Source organism: Populus trichocarpa, chromosome 17 (genome assembly GCF_000002775.5).
Source record: "Populus trichocarpa isolate Nisqually-1 chromosome 17, P.trichocarpa_v4.1, whole genome shotgun sequence".
Classification (NCBI taxonomy): domain Eukaryota; kingdom Viridiplantae; phylum Streptophyta; class Magnoliopsida; order Malpighiales; family Salicaceae; genus Populus; species Populus trichocarpa.
Genome location: NC_037301.2, coordinates 569,614 through 585,901, shown reverse-complemented (window position 1 = coordinate 585,901; position 16,288 = coordinate 569,614). Strand labels below are relative to the sequence as shown.

Here is a 16,288-nt window from a genome sequence, read left to right as displayed (position 1 = left end):
CAGGTCCTACTTTATATCGTACTATTGTTGGGAGCTTGGTATATCTCACCATTACTCGTCCAGATATTGCATATGTTGTTCATGTTGTTAGTCAGTTTGTTACTTCTCCTACTACTGTTTATTGGGCAGCTATTCTTTGTATTTTATGGTATCTTTGAGGTACAGTCTTTCAGAGCCTCCTACTTTCATCCACCTCTTCCTTGGAGCTACGTGCATACTAAGATGCTGGTCATGGTAGTGATTTCACAGATCGCAAATTGGTTACTGGTTTTTGTATCTTTTTAGATGATTCTCTCGTCTCTTGAAAGAGCAAGAAACAATCTATTGTTTATCAATCCTCAACCGAAGCAGAATATCGTGCTATGACATCTACTACCAAAGAGATTATTTGGTTACGTTGGTTACTTGCGGATATGGGAGTTTCAATTTCTCATCCTACTCCTATGTATTGTGACAACCAGAGTTCTATTCAGATTGCTCACAACTCAATTTTTCATAAACGAACTAAGCACATTGAGATTGATTCTCATCTTACTCGTCATCATTTCAGGCATAGCACCATTACTTTGCCTTTTGTTTCTTCTTCCTTGTAGATTGCAAATTTCTTTACCAAGTTACATTCCATTTCTCGTTTTTGTTTTCTAATTGGCAAGCTCTCGATACTTGTAGCTGTCACATTGTGAGTTTGAGGGGAGATATTAAATAATATATTTATCTTGTTTTATTTATTAAGGGTAGAATAGTATTTTTAACTTTATATATATATATATATATATATATATATATATATATATATATATATATAAAATTTAGGTTAAAGTAAGAACAATAATACAAATCAATTGAGGAAAATTCTAACCTCCTTCTCTTAATAAATAAAACAAGGCAAATATATTATTTAACATTAACAACCTCCTTATCCACTAGATCAAAGAACTCTTTACACTCTCAGCCCACAGAATGCAAGATTCATAGAAAACAGAACTAAATTATAGCTATTTGTTGAATGCTATTTGTTTTAAAAAGAAACAAATAACAAAACCTTACCGCTAAAAATTAGTAACACCCCAATCTGTACAAATGGTGAAGCTAAACATGCCATGAATACATCTGCAGAGCAATTACATGTCTTGAATTCAAGTCAAGAATACATTCCAGTGGTCACTGTAAAGTCATTCGCTTAGCAACACACAATAAGAATTAACTTGAAACATTTTTATGAACAGATATTCAGGGAGTAACTTCTTTGGATTCATTTCATAGAAAAATAGAGACCCAAAAAGAAAAAGAGAAGAGAAATTTTAAGTTAAAATATTCTTTTATGAGTTTTGAATTTTATTTTCTTTCTTGTTTATTTTTTTCTCAAAATAAATACAAGAAATTAACTAATATAATATTAATAATTACTTCATATTACTCCATAATCACCATAAAATCTTCATGTTCAAGACAACAAATACTTATATTTTTTTTTATTAACGTGGGTGTCCGGGCCAGCTTGCGCGCACCTCGACTAATCCCACGGACCCTGAAGTTAACGATCATGTAAACCTTTAGTGATCATCATATGAGCAACCACATGGCTCGAACCTGAGACCACAGAGAAAACAAACCTTTTAATCCCAAAATCTTATCAATTAACCACCTCCTAAATGATTCAATAAATACTTATATTTGATGGCATGTGAAGTGGATTTTGTTCTTATTCAAATTTTTTCCTTTTCTCCCATCAAAACAACAGTAATATCTGGGCTTGGCCTAATCTAGTAGGCTTTTTTTAGAAATATTAAACAAAAACAGTTAGAATTTCCTTCTTATATATATTCCACAAATTAACCATTAGAAGAAAAAAAATAAAAAGAACAAACTACAAAGAAGAATTTCCTTCTTTGGATTTTCATTTTACAGACTCTCTAGTTAGAGTTGTGTTCAATATTATTAGTGTAACCTCTTATACATAATCGAAGCTATAAGCTATATAAATAAAGACGATGGCTAATACAATTGTTAAGCCTTCAAAATACTTCTTATATCTTAACTTTGTAGCAGAGTCTTCTCCTCTCTAATCATCTTCTTTGTGATCTTGCTATACATGGATTTTAATCAAGATGTAATAGCTGCAGTTGATTCCCTTTTTAATCCCTCTATTGTTAATCCTGTTTTTAACCCGTTAATTGTTGTCAAGTCTATCATGCCGGTTCTATCCACTGTTCTGTCACCTGGTTCTTCTTCCTCTCTTGCTATGCCAGTTATATCTATTGTTCTGCCACTTGGTTCTTCTTCCTCTCCACCTGCACTAAGGCTGCCTTCGATGCAAACAACGTCCTTGCATTCCTCTGTTGCACTAGCATTTTACTCCTTTCTCTGATTTGTTTCACTGATGTTGTTAGGTCTAGAACTGTTGGTGATCAAAAATCTACATATGGATATCTTGTGTTTCTTGGTACTACTCTTGTCTCGTGAAAATTAGGGAAACAACGTTGCTCGTTCTTATATTAAAACTAAATACAAGGCTTTAACTTATGCTACAACTGAAATTTTATGGATTCCTTCTTTGTTTTTAGAGCTTTGGCTTCCTAGTGTTTCTACAATTACGCTATGGTGTGATAACTTGGATACTTTTTATGCCCACACTAAACATGTCGAGGTTGTAGCTAATCAGGAGATTCAAATTCACTTCATTTCTTCCGAGAATCAGCTTGGTCATGTTCTTACTAAACCTCTATCTTTTGCGGTCTTTGTTCGTTTTTTATCCAAGCTTCATGTGGGAGCTCTATTTTCAGCTTGAAATGGCGTATTATAAGAAATACACTGCTAGATCATATGACACAATACAAGAAATTATATTTATCTTATATAACTTATATCTTAAATCATGTGTAGGGTGTCACATTGTTAATACTGTACATAACCCTATTTATAGAAATAGAAACTATGACTAATACAATTGTTAAGCTTCTTAAATATTTCTTATATCTCAACTCTACAATTGAAGAGATGATCCAATGACAAGCAGCTACGATTCAAGATTTGTTGATAGCAGCACATGCTCTTTGCAGAAAAAAATTACAGCATTGTGTACAGAAATATAAAGTAAAATTACTATTTCAATTCATACAAGGATCCCAAGTGCACATATTATACATAAAAAGGAACAAGAGAACAAGGACATGGCAACTCATTTTGATCTTGATCCCTAATTATTTTTCCCCTTAATTATCAATGTGTAACAAGAAGCTCCAAAACTGCTAATTTCATCGACAAAATCCTCGGTCTTGTTCCAAATTTCCTCTTCTTGAAAATGTCACTGGATGCCTCCCTTGTTACTTCCTGCATTTAATTAATAATCTCATTAAACATTGACTCAGAACAATGAGGTAAAACACAGTGGTCTTGGGCAGTATATATTGCTGCTTCAGAGATATAGGGCAAGAGATCCATACCATGGAAGCTTAAAAGTGTCTTTCCACCATCCTTGTTTTGAACAGTTGCAACAAACTTTATCCAGTCTTGTGATGATCTCAGAAAAGGTTGGTCTGACAGCAGGTTCTGAATGCCAACATTCATCAATCAACCTACATGGAGATCAAGATGGTTCCCAAAGAAATTAAGCTACTCCCTTGAGGTTGTTCCTCTCATTTCTATGAGCAAGACAATAGTGAGTCAAGCTTAAGAAGAGATTGGAAAACTATGTAAAACAAGAGAAACTAATAGCTCAAGCCCTGTCTCTAGCTGGTTTTAGGGAACTGCCTTTACTTGATCAATATCGAATTTGCATAAGCAGTCGTTTTCTAGATCCATTGTACCATTCTTGGTTTTGGGACAACTTCCTATTCAATTTGCAAAAGAAATTTAAGACATAATCCAAAACTTACTCTTTTAAATCTTGAGGGTAACTTCTTACTTTGATCTTGAATGGCGGTCTCCTTTTCTCTAAGCACATCAACTTCACGGCCTCTTCAGGAGTTTTAGGATGGAAAGGCTGCACTCCCTCAAGCATCTAAGCTCAAACGAAAAACAAACAGAAGAAAAGTCCCACTTAGCACTTAAATCCTCAAGTAAAAAACCATGCACTGTGCAAAGAATAGCAGTAATACATATGAAGGAAACAGGAAAGTACAACCAGCTTGCCAAATTAGACTGCGAAGTACCTCGTACAAAATGACTCCAAAAGAGTATGCATCAACGCTTCGATCGAATATTTCATCGTTATAAATCTCAGGTGCCATGTATACATCTGGAAAGCAATACCATCACTTAAATTCAAGTCAAGAACACATTGCAGTAACCCCTTTAAAGTTATTCACTCAGCTATATATGATGAGTTTAGATGTAGAGTTCTGCTCTTAAAAGGAAGCAGGATAACAGTGTAAAGGTGTAAAAAAGACTTACTAGAATGGTCAATAAGAGTCCCTGGTGCTAATTTAGCTTTGTCAGGTGAAATGTTTGACAACCTTATCAAACCAAATCCAGCTACCTTCAATAGACCACCATTATCCAGCAAAATATTTCTGGCACCTTACCAAAATTTCCAATATTACAGAACAGTACATCTTAGGAAGCATAAATCAGTTTTCTATTTACACATCACATTAACTTCTCCATTTGTTGTCTTACTTTGGCTTTAAATCGCAATGGATGATCGGATCTGGTTTGCATTCATGAAGGTAGTTTATGCCCCTGATAACAAAAGATCGATCCATGCATCTTAAGAGTGGAAAACATAGAGACTACTCAGAGGAATGTAAAATGGGGTTGCTGTCACTTGGAAGCATTCTTAACTGTTCTTTCTGCGTGCATGTGCGTGCTGTGCTTCGTTTTTCGGGGACAAATACAGAATTCGATAATTGAACAAGCAGAGTTTTTTATGCAAGAAATTCAAACTTGCCTGGCAATATCAAGACCAAATCTCAAAACTTTAGATGGGGACAACCGCCCCTTTTTCAAAAGATAACTTGCTAAGTCACCCTGCAATATACAAATACCACAGTTAAATCCACAAAATGAAAACCTAAAAAAAGCATTCAATCTTATTGCATGAGAGAGGGGGGAGGCATGCTTACTTTTGAATGATATTCTGCAACAATCATCATGGGCAGATTTTGGGTGACAGCACCAACAAACTGAATCACATTAGGATGTCGAACTTTTTCTAACAAGGTTAGCTCATGTTTGAAAGCATTTCTGCCATTCAATGCCACAAAGAGGGGGGAAAAAATATTAGGGCTCAATTCTATCATGGCCTTACAACCCCAAATTACTTAACCACAGATGCAGAACAACTGAAGCAGCAAAAAACAAGTAAACATGAACCATTTCTTTAAGAACCAGTTCTCAATGCTAGTCTTAATGCTTAATATAGTACATAAAAGCATGATGGAGCATAGCAGAATGGTTATTCAAGATGAACCTACATGCTTTCAGGGTCTGCAGAACGGTCCTTTTCGAGTATCTTCACGGCAACCTTGGTACCATTCCATTTAGCAACTTGAAACATTCCCTGTCATAGAATTTATCAATTTATAATCATGGCAAGACATCAAAGGAAATTGTTAAACCATATATTTCTACCAAGTGAAGAACTTGAAGTGAGGTTATTAAGGTTGCAATTCTCTGCCTACTTTTGTTATGGAACAGAGGATATGCCAGTCAAACTTCAATTCCCACAAGATCATCTACTAGCTACCAAGCAAACTACAATAAGCTAAACAGTGTTTCTATTTAAGAATCATTAGGAAGCTAACAGATAGTAAAAATGTTCTCACAGCAAGCACAAATTAATGAAATTGAAAGGGAGTACGATCATGCCTTTGTAATGCCGTCCGACTTTCGAACTTGAAGTTCCAATGGATTGAGCTCATACTCTGGAATCTCCCGAGGATTTGCAACAGTCATTGGTGTCTTCCTGGTGGTTTTCTAAAATAATCCAACATATATAAACACCATACCTCAAACACAGACAGAAAATTCAACAAAACCAAATTAAGAAAGCTATTGATATTTTATTACCGGGGCCTTAGCTCCTCTTGCCTTCAAAATGTTATAAACTTCAACATTCCCATAATACTTAGCATCCGCACATGCCTATCGAAACAAAAACCCAAAACTTCACAAATTAAACGTAACAAGATCAAACAACATATGACTTGAGAATACCCTCATCGTCAATAATGATTATTATATATAAAAAAAAAAAAGAATCTCATGCTGACTTGAGATTATAAAAAAAAGATGAATGAATGTAGTAAATTTACCGTGCTGCCCCAGCGATCACGGGCATCAATGTTAGCCCTACGACTCAGAAGGAGCTTGACGACCTCAACATGACCTTCACAGGCAGCAATATGCAAAGCAGTTCTTCCATCCAAATCAATACTATTAACATCAATACCTTCATTCAACAAATCCTCAACTCCTTTAACATCTCCTCTACAAGCCAAGAACAACAAATGCATCGTCGCGTCCAGATTCTCCGGTACACTCAACTCATCATGACCATGAAGCGGACTCCTCCGAATTGGATCCAAAGAAGACTGTCTTCCGAAGCTAAACCTCAAGTTATTCCTCCTCGGATCGAGCGAGGATTGTCTTGAGAATTGCCTGCTGAATGACCTCCTCAACGATCCTGTCGAGAACTGACGTGAGATTCCTCGCTTTAGCTGGTTTGCAAGTCCTTCCATATTTATTTTCTTGGTAGCTAATTGGATGGTTCCTGGTTGCTTGCTTGCTACGTAAGAATGTTGTTTAGAATTTGGTAGCTCAAGGGATCGAGAGCGATCATGAAGGGCTCGCTCTCGACGCCTAACCGAGGAGGAAGGATCGAAGTAGAGGAGCAGAAGGAAACGGAGGATGAGATCCGAGAGAAATGGGATGGGAAAGAGAGGGGGGGGGGGGGAGAGAGAAGGTGGGGAGGATTTTGTGGGTTGAAAAAGCCGGTGGTAATATTTTATATATTTATTTTGAGTTATCGTTATGGAGAGTGTCTGTCTGTATGTGGGCTGTCTGTGTGGTGGTGCTTGTGTGGCAGTGTCGACGTGTTGAACGCGGCAAAAGAGCTGGTAATGTCTTAACATCATCAGTTTACTGCAATCACCTCTTCCTCGTCCCCATTTTTAGCCCAGAAGCAAAGCCACTCCTTGTTCTAAGTTTTTGCCTTCTGTTACAAAAAAAATTAATATATTTATTCCATGTTTTTATCCCTTCCTTTTCTTTAATTATTTAAGAGAAAGAATATATTTGAATTAGTTTATGGATGGATTAAGATTAAATTATTTCCTTAAATGGTTTTTAAGGATTGTTAAATTCATGTTAGCTCAGAGATTTAAACATAGAAAGTTTGAGAAAATAACTATAACCTTACTCTTTCGAGTTTAAATTCACAGATGTTACTGCGCAACCTTACTCTTTGCTAATTAAACGATTATGATTGTATGGAAGGAATTGGACAGAGTAAGAAATTGTTCGTGGTCAGCCAAAAGAAGACAAAGGGTATATTGTGTCATTTTACTTGAGTGGGACAAGACCCACGAAGCCCTCGTTTGATTATTAATTTTCAGAACAAGTTGATGTTAAGACAGATATAGTGGGCCCACATGACAAGGCAGTGGACCCAGGATTTATTGACTTGGTGGAAGCCTACAGGCTATTCAAGAGATTCATGAGCATGCCACTGTATTTGCAGCCCACGAGCACTTTCTTATTTTTGTTAACTGTAGCTGTCAGGTTTTGTCAGAATAAATATATATCTTGAATATCCTGACTAATTCTTTAAAATTTTAAAATTAATAATTATATAAATTTTTAATATTTTTATGATTTATGATACTCAGATTGTTAATATCTAAAAAGCAAATTCATAATTTAACCAGTTAAATTATATCCTTCATAATTATATTTTTATTTTTTTAAGATGATATTTGTTAATTTTTAAAGTATTTTTATTGAGAAATATATTGAAGTATAAAATATTTTTTTAAATTTATTTTTAATATTAATATATTAAAAAAAATTAAATAAATAAAATATATTTTTAAAATAAAAAAACAAACTAGTTTTTTTAAAACGTGGAGTAGCCTGATAGGCAACATAAAAGTTAGAAATGCTATTCAATTGTTTGTCCCATTGACCAACCAGACGAGAAAATCCAACTCTCAGTAGAGCAGCCCTCGGTATTCTAAGCCAATTTTCCTTTTCAAGTTATTGCTTAACTCGAATGATGAATAGATTTATTATTCACATTATCATCTTTTAACATCTAAGAAATAACTTAGTTTTGATATACAAAAGCTAATTTATGTTAATATTATAAAGTCATTAAATTTATTCTGTTTAAAGTCTACGGTCCTGATTGGATAGGTTAATTTAAGTCAAGATTTAAATAAATTAGTTTAAATCACGAATTAAATAGATTAATATTGATAAAACCAAAACAACATCGTTTCAATATATTTTTAAAATTTAAAATATTATTATTTTAATTTCTTTATAAAAAAATCAAAATAGATTTAGATATAATCTTGAATTAATCCATTACATTAAATCAATTTCATTTAATTTTATTTGAAATTCAACTAAGTTAAGAATCGGGTTAATAACTTATTACATTAATCTATTAAGTTAGATAGGATTTAATAAGATTATGCATCGTGTTCTCAAAAAATTTAAATTTTTTTTTCGTTAAAATTTAATATAATTTGTATGTTTGGATCGTTTTGATGTGCTGATATCAAAAATAATTTTTAAAAAATAAAAAAAATTATTAACATGCATTTTAATACAAAAAATTATTTAAAAAATAATTATTACTACACTACCAAACATACCCTATATAAAAACTAAAAATTGATTGGTTTGCTTTTGAATTATCCTTCTCACCTAACAAAACCATGGTAGATAACCTAATTGAGTTTTGAGAGGAAAAAAAAAGAGTAAGAAAGGACATGGAATTGAAGCTTGGATGTGTTTAAAAAGGTTGATTGCCCCCATGACCTTTTTGTGAGTGGAATTAAGGGATGTGACTTGTGATAGTGCCACCTGCAATTATAAGAAAGTTGGATTGTATGATTTTTTATTATTATTATTTTTTGTTACCTTTGTGTCTTGAACACTGTTTTGCAAACCATCAAACTGATCGCTTTCTAGTCAAAAGTTTTGGTGATTTTAAAGTAGAAAATACTTTGAAAATAAAAGAAAAGGGGCACTTACACTCTCATCACCCAACACGGTTTCATGCAACCTCATCATGAAGTGAAATTAAGATTTAAGGGGAAAAAATAGCCTTGTAAAAAAAAAACCATTATAGTATATAAAATATTTTAAAAAATAATATCATATTATTTATGTTAAATTGTTCAAAACAGCATAATTTAATTAACTCATCAAATTTAAATCAAGTTAAACTAAATCAACTAGATCAAGTAGCTTGCAACAACACAACATGTATATTTAAAAAAAAAAACACAAAATAATTATAAGAAGTAACTCAATTGATTAGGTTTTGGATTTACTCTTTAATAGTCATGAGTTTGAGTTCCCTTAGGGTCACTTGAGGCTTACATGATCATTAAATTTAAGGTCTGTGGGATTAGTTAAGGTACACGCAAGCTAGTCTAAACACCCATATTAATAATAAAAAAAAAAACCTAAACAAAATTGAGTTGCTCTAAAAGGAAAGATTTCTACAGTGCTATTTTAAATAAAAAATCAGTGAAATTAGTTGAAATTTTATAACTTCAAAATTAGGACATTGGTTGATGCTTGCCGACGTCGTCAGAATACTAAACTACTGTCTTTGCATGTCTACTACGCGGTTTTTGTCTCGAGCCAAATCTGTCCGAAAAGCATTTGTGGCTTTGAAATGTCTTGGGCAAAGACAAAAAGGGTAATAGGGAAATTGATAGTGGGCTTTGCTCACGTTCTTCTTCTACTTTTTCAAAAAAAAAAATGTTTGGACATTAGGAATGGCTTGATTATGCAAAGTAAGACTACTACAAGAAAGATGGCTGTCTATTTTGCATCTTGCTTGCCATTATTGAGGAATGAAGTACAGACATGAGTGGAGGACTCCACTGCTGAAGAATCACACAGAGATGAAGCCTCCTTGTATACAACGACTGGTAAGTAATGATTCATGCTAAGAAAACATTTGTATTTGATTTTTATGAAGATATTAGTTAGAATCACATCTCAGTTCATGTTTGAATTTGTTCATACCGACTGCAATAAACGAGAAATATCTTAATGAGACCTGTAAGAATACTTGAAGAGATCAATACCTTATTGAATAGTGGCATTAGTCTATAAACTGTTTGACAAGCATGCAATGTGGCCAGGATGAGGATGGTATGGTTGATGATGGATAATAGAACATGGAGCTACTTTTATACTGTTTTTTTTTTAAAGCTCCCTTGCTACTAACTGCATCCCAGGGTTCTGAAACTAGCAATTCTGAAATTCCTTTCTTCGCATTTCAATCTTAATGGTTGAATATCAGAACATGAACTGGTTTTGGGACGGAGTCTGTAAGGCTTCACTACAAAATAGATGTGAAAATCATGCATCATGATAATCCAACTTCCATATATAATTGAGTTTCCATCTTGCAGCCAAGCATCTCTAACAAAAGATCAACTTCCAAAATATTGTTTGATGTGTAATCCAAATTATGCACCAAAAATCTTTTTACAAAATTCAATCAAAACAAAGAAGTTTGTCAAAAATCGCAAAACAAGAAAAAATTTCGAACTTCAACTATCGCAAAACTGCGCATTTGATTATAAATATCTGAAAATAGAACTTCATATTTCAAATAAGATTTATACACTTTCTAGAATTAGAGGGGGGATGACTGCTCGTATCTGAAAAAGCTCTTCTGCAACCATTTTATTCACAGGAAAGAAAAATCGCTCAACACTCACTACCCCATTCAAACTTCATTTCAAATGGAAGGACTGACCAAAGATAAAAGCAAAAGCAAATCTAGGATCCATAAAAAACAGTTCACAAGCTGGTAATTTGTGTTCATCCATAAACATTCAATATGAAACACTGATCAAGATTGATAGGTTCAAAAGAAAACAAAAGGGGCAAATTTGCAGATGCCTACATGAAACACTCTTTATCATCCATGTTCTTTTCTGAACATAACAAATAGAACCAATCCTAGATTTATGGCGGAAAATAATTTGATGGATTTAGAAAACCTGACCTCAAAACATTTATTTGATGAGATCACAGGAACTACCAGCATTCAAAACAGAGGAGCCAAACAAAGAAGATGGCTGCAAAATTATTTTCTGCGCTTGAGTGGACCAGTCTTATACCCGCCTTTAGTTGGCTTGCCCCAAGGCGTTTGTGAGACCCTCCCCAAGGACCCACTACTTTTGCTCCGACCCTCACCACCACCATGAGGATGATCTACTGGATTCATTGCAACTCCTCTAACTGTTGGTCTTCGACCCAACCACCGGCTCTGTCCAGCCTTCCTAAGCTTTCGATCCTTGTGGCTTGGGTTAGAGACCATGCCAATTGTAGCCCGACACCGAGAATCGATCTTTTGCACAACACCTGAAGGCAGCTGTACCACAGTAATGGTCGAAGATGGCTCTTTCAGAATCTTTGCATTGGTACCTGCAGCTCGAACCAACTTCCCACCTTGACCAGGGTTCATCTCAATGTTATGTATTATTGTTCCAATACGCATAGCACCAAGAGGCATGCAACTTCCAATTTGTGAATTGATATCAAGGTGAAGCAGTTGTTTCATCATGTTACCACGCATTGAATTAGTATTGCCAGCTACATCTATGGTAAGCAACAAATAAGAGCAATCTCATCTCTGCTAACAATAATACATCATAAGAAAGAAACTGATCAACCCATCATGAATAACTTAATGAATGTCTCCTTTTTATGCAGAGAAGCAGAACACAAAAAGCAATGACAAAATCCAAACTTTCCTCTTCCCTTTATCCCTCTATATGTTTTTAAGAAATCTTTCTTAGTTAACAAATCCTTATCCATGTCTTAAATCACCAAATCAAAGTCACCATTTTACACCACACAGTTTGCTTCTTTTTCAATCCCCCATTCATTTCCCTCCCAAAAAAATTATCTGCAAAAAAGAAAAGAAAAGAAACTCTTCTCTTAGCTTAATAAAGACTTCATCAAAATGGGGTGTTTTCTTCTCTCTTTTTTCCCCTTTCACGTTTCCGAAACAACAAAAAGCAACAATTAAATGCAAACCAATTCCACCCCCATTTTCCTTCTCAATTCTTCAGCAACCAAACCTCAGAAACCTAATCTTTTTCAATGCCTTAGCTCACCATGTCAACCATTTCGACAACACAAAGTCTACTCCTTTCTCCATCTCCCCCCACCCCCCAAAAAAAAACCCACATTTCCTTCTCATCAGTCAAAGACGATTACCAGAAGAAATTCAAAAAACAAAGAAATAAACTGAATCTAATAATAAGAAAACTTGGGATTTAAAAACTGGGAGTGAAAGAAAAAGAAAGAGGAGTACCGGTGGAGAAATGGCGGTGGAAATCAGCGCTGGCGCTGCTGATGTTGTTGGGATGTTGAAGGAGCCTGTTGAAGAGTGAAGAAACTGTGCGAGCTCTACTCCATAGAGCCATTTTTTTCCTGTTCTCTGGAGAGAGACCTCTGCTTCCAGCAGTAAGGTTTTGGAGTGTTTTTTCTGAAGTTAAGGAAACGGCATCGTTGTGAATTATATTAGGGCTTCTTTGTATTTTGCATCGGATTACAGGAACAAGGAACCACTTTTCTTTTTCTTTTCTTTTCTTTTTTTCAAGTACAATGCCATGTACTACTTCTTTTTTTAAAAAAAATAATCTTTCAAAAAAGAAAATCCCATTAAAAAATCAAATTTTAAGAGATTGGGTTTTTTTTATTTTTAGAGTTAGTAATAAAAAAAACTTTATTAAATTCATTTAAATACATCGATTAAAATTATGTAAAGATAAATTTAATCTAGAAATACAGAAATAAAGGGAATAATCTCTTTTTTTTTATTTAAGAAAGAATCTTTCTAGTTTGCATTTTCTGGTCGTTGATCCAAAAATTTCTATTAGTTTTTATTCACAATGTTGTTTCCCCTTTCTGTGAACTTCAAGTATACCCTCAAAGATTTATTATATATCTTGAAGTGGCTCTTGCCAATTCCATTAGTTAATTTGACAAAGGTTCTACATTCTAATGCCTGGTTTGAATATTTTTCAGACAAGTGATCTCTTCGACCTCACACTTTGTTTTCGCTTGTTATGATCATCCTGAGTTCTTAACATCGTCGCTTGCTGGGGTTTTTGCTTCAAGGGCCTATAATATTCAAGCATGTATGTTGCTATCATTTGATTATTGTCTTGAAATAAAAAAGATCGAGATAGCAGAGATAGAGAAAACATCACATATCCTCTTGTACCGAAGACAGACAGTAGAGATATTTAGAGAAAACATTATTGTCTTGCTAATTATTTTCATTTGTTCTTGTAAGAGTTTGGCTGTTTGGCATGCAGAAACTGATCGGGGTATCTCTCGTATCACAACTGCATGCGAATTTGTCTGCACACAATAAGCATCAAGCATTTTATCTCCAACATTCTCCAAGTAAATAGATCCAAGCTGTTGCTTTGTGAAAGAACAGACAAACAAGGTTAATTTCCTCAGAGATGAATTTGTTCCTAGCTTGTCAAATAATTAAGCCAGACTATCCTGTATAAGAATTCTTGCCACACTCTTTGTTGAAATTCACGGTGAACAAATTAAGCCTTGCCACCGGTGAAATAGATCACCAAGGATTGAGAAATACACCATGAAAGACCCCTCCAACCTACTGTTCTATTCAATAAATTCTAAGAAATTGAATCCAGCATTGGCAGAATTCTTCTTTGAACTAAGAATAAGCATCTCATTTTTTAGAAAAGAAACACCCTACTAAATGGCTGCAATGTATGGTGTTAATTCTAGATATATAGGAGTCGGTCTAAGATGATGGAGCATGGCTTGACCGTGTAAAAAAAGGTTTTTTTAATTCATATATATATATATATTACAACTTCTCATGTTCACGTTGTTGCAGATGACACTTTGCATGTAACATGATTTCTGCCAAATGCCACCGTTAGCACCAGAGGATCACCGACTGCAACAACAGACAGTGACAGGTATTGCTCAATCATAAATTTCAATGGAAGGCAGTCCCCTGTTCATATGAAATTTTCTACGTAAATCTCAAGGAAGCATGATCTGATATTATCTCTCTGGTGGATCAGCATGTACAGAAACTTGAATTTTGTGGCAGGAGACTTGTTTTTTTCCCATTTCTTGGTAAACTTGAAAACAACAGCAGAAGTCAGGATATGGCTTTCAGGTCTTCAACTGCTCCCACGAAAAGGTCTTTCCTGGCTTCATTTTTCTTAAACTTCTTGGAAGTTCTCTTCTAGCATCATCCATTATGGGGCCTATGCAGCCGTAAATCTCACAACACAAGAACTAACTTTACTAACGCTAGTTGATTAATCAAATATTTTTAAAATTATAGTTAGGGAAAAATACAATTTCAACCATACTTCACTATATTATTAAATAATATTTGATATTGTAATAACAATTACTTTTTAAAATATTAATTTAAAAATTTAAAAATTTATCAAAATAATATTTTTTTTATTTTTTAAAATTTATTTTTAACAATAACATATTAAAATGTAATAAAAACACAAAAAATAATTTAAAATAAAAAAATTTAACATACGATTTCATTACAAAAACAAACACCGCATAAGTTTGAGTCTCTAGAGGACTTGACTTGAGGGTATGTTGAGAATGTAGTAGTGGTTGTTTTTCAAAGTGTTTTTCACTCGAAAATGCATCAAAATAATATTTTTTTTATTTTTAAAAAATTATTTTTGACATTAGTATATATATCAAAATATTATGAAAACACTAAAAAATATTAATTTTAAACAAATAAAATAATTTTAAATTTTTTTAAAAATACTTTTAAATTACAAAAATAAACAGGGATTTAATCAAAGTTGAGCTTGATACCCATGATCAATCCATCCAACATGATCATGCCTACTTGGTTATTCATGTTTTCGTTTCTTACCTGTTCTTTCAAAGCTTTAAAACCAAAAACTACAGCAAGATGTCAAACCATTACTGCGAGCGAAAATACTAATGTTGCTTAACGTCTAACTTGAGATGAAGGTCCATGCCCTCCTGCTGCTCAATATGGAAGTTTTCTGCACTAATAGCAAGTAAGCAACCCTTCTCTCTTGCGGACATGCTTATAGCTAGAAATGGATTTAATTAGGCCGTTGTTTGGGAATGTGGTTGTGATTATTTTTTAAAAGTTTTTTTATTTTAAAATGTATTAAAATAATGTTTTTTATCTTTTAAAAATTATTTTACGATCCAAAACAAAAACAATTAATTTTTAATAAAAGAAATTGAATTTTTTAGAAATATGCAGAAAGACTTTTCTTGTTGACTTGAAGAATTGAACCCGGCAGTCCATTCTCTCCAGTGAACTCCTTCCATTATAGCTAGTTAATTTCTGACATAAATGAGGAATAATAATTTTCATGCTAGTATTGGAAAAGCTTGGAAATTCTCAAAGCAAGTGCACCACCGTGTAACAACAGTTTTATAATTAAGCTATCAAACAATCCAATTATGCACGAGCATAGTAAATATATTGATATAAGGTTTCATTTTTTGCATGACTTGACTAGAGATGTAGTTGTTGAGCTGAGACATTGTAGCACACAAGAACAAATTACATATATTATGACAAAATCACTCAAGTTAGATATATTTTTAAAGCAAGTCATTGGATGTGTGCGAGGTACGAGGACTAAACTGAAAGTATTACTAGGGAGGCATTGTTGAGACTGTTGGGTTGTTGAAATTGTCAAAGTTCATTCGGTTAATAATCCCTATTAATTGGGACATGTAGACTAAGTTTTTAACTGATTTCCTTATTTGTTTGTTTACCACGTAAAACATGGGTTGTTATGTTTTCTATCTTATCACTATGTAAGGCTTATATAAGCCAACAAACAGTATGCTTTGAATTCAATAATAGAGTTTATCAGATAATTACTGTGAGTTGCTTTGTGCTTAGAATTTCCAACACATCAGACAGTGACAGGTATTGCTCAATCATTAATTTCAATGGAAGGCAGTTCCCTAGCTGTTCATATGAAATTTTCTACTTAAATCTCAAGGAGGCATGATCTGATATTATCTCTATGGTGGACCAGCA

The 16,288-nt window shown here is 33.8% G+C and overlaps 2 protein-coding genes across 4 annotated transcripts; both read right to left on the bottom strand.

The window, feature by feature from the left end:
- Positions 1 to 3,017: 3,017 nt before the first annotated feature.
- On the bottom strand, positions 3,018 to 7,239 carry LOC7484601 (integrin-linked protein kinase 1). Of its 3 annotated transcripts, none has more exons than XM_024589409.2 (12): positions 6,255 to 7,239; positions 6,010 to 6,084; positions 5,809 to 5,916; positions 5,415 to 5,500; positions 5,064 to 5,184; positions 4,889 to 4,968; positions 4,618 to 4,707; positions 4,393 to 4,511; positions 4,152 to 4,237; positions 3,876 to 4,000; positions 3,444 to 3,575; positions 3,018 to 3,330 (listed from the first exon to the last, which is right to left on the bottom strand). In XM_024589409.2, the coding sequence occupies exons 1-12, from the start codon at positions 7,074 to 7,076 to the stop codon at positions 3,324 to 3,326; spliced, it is 1,851 nt and encodes a 616-aa protein (XP_024445177.2). In that variant the 5' UTR covers positions 7,077 to 7,239; the 3' UTR covers positions 3,018 to 3,323. The 3 variants fall into 3 exon arrangements, 2 of the variants coding, with proteins under 2 accessions (XP_024445177.2, XP_024445178.2); XM_024589410.2 differs by having other exon boundaries at positions 4,618 to 4,680; XR_002978793.2 differs by lacking the exons at positions 3,018 to 3,330; positions 3,444 to 3,575 and having other exon boundaries at positions 3,905 to 4,000; positions 4,152 to 4,256.
- A 3,764-nt stretch (positions 7,240 to 11,003) lies between these two features.
- Positions 11,004 to 12,723, bottom strand: LOC18106750 (60S ribosomal protein L2, mitochondrial). The gene is made up of 2 exons (XM_006372634.3): positions 12,524 to 12,723; positions 11,004 to 11,802 (listed from the first exon to the last, which is right to left on the bottom strand). The coding sequence occupies exons 1-2, from the start codon at positions 12,633 to 12,635 to the stop codon at positions 11,288 to 11,290; spliced, it is 627 nt and encodes a 208-aa protein (XP_006372696.2). The 5' UTR covers positions 12,636 to 12,723; the 3' UTR covers positions 11,004 to 11,287.
- Between the last annotated feature and the right edge of the window lie 3,565 nt (positions 12,724 to 16,288).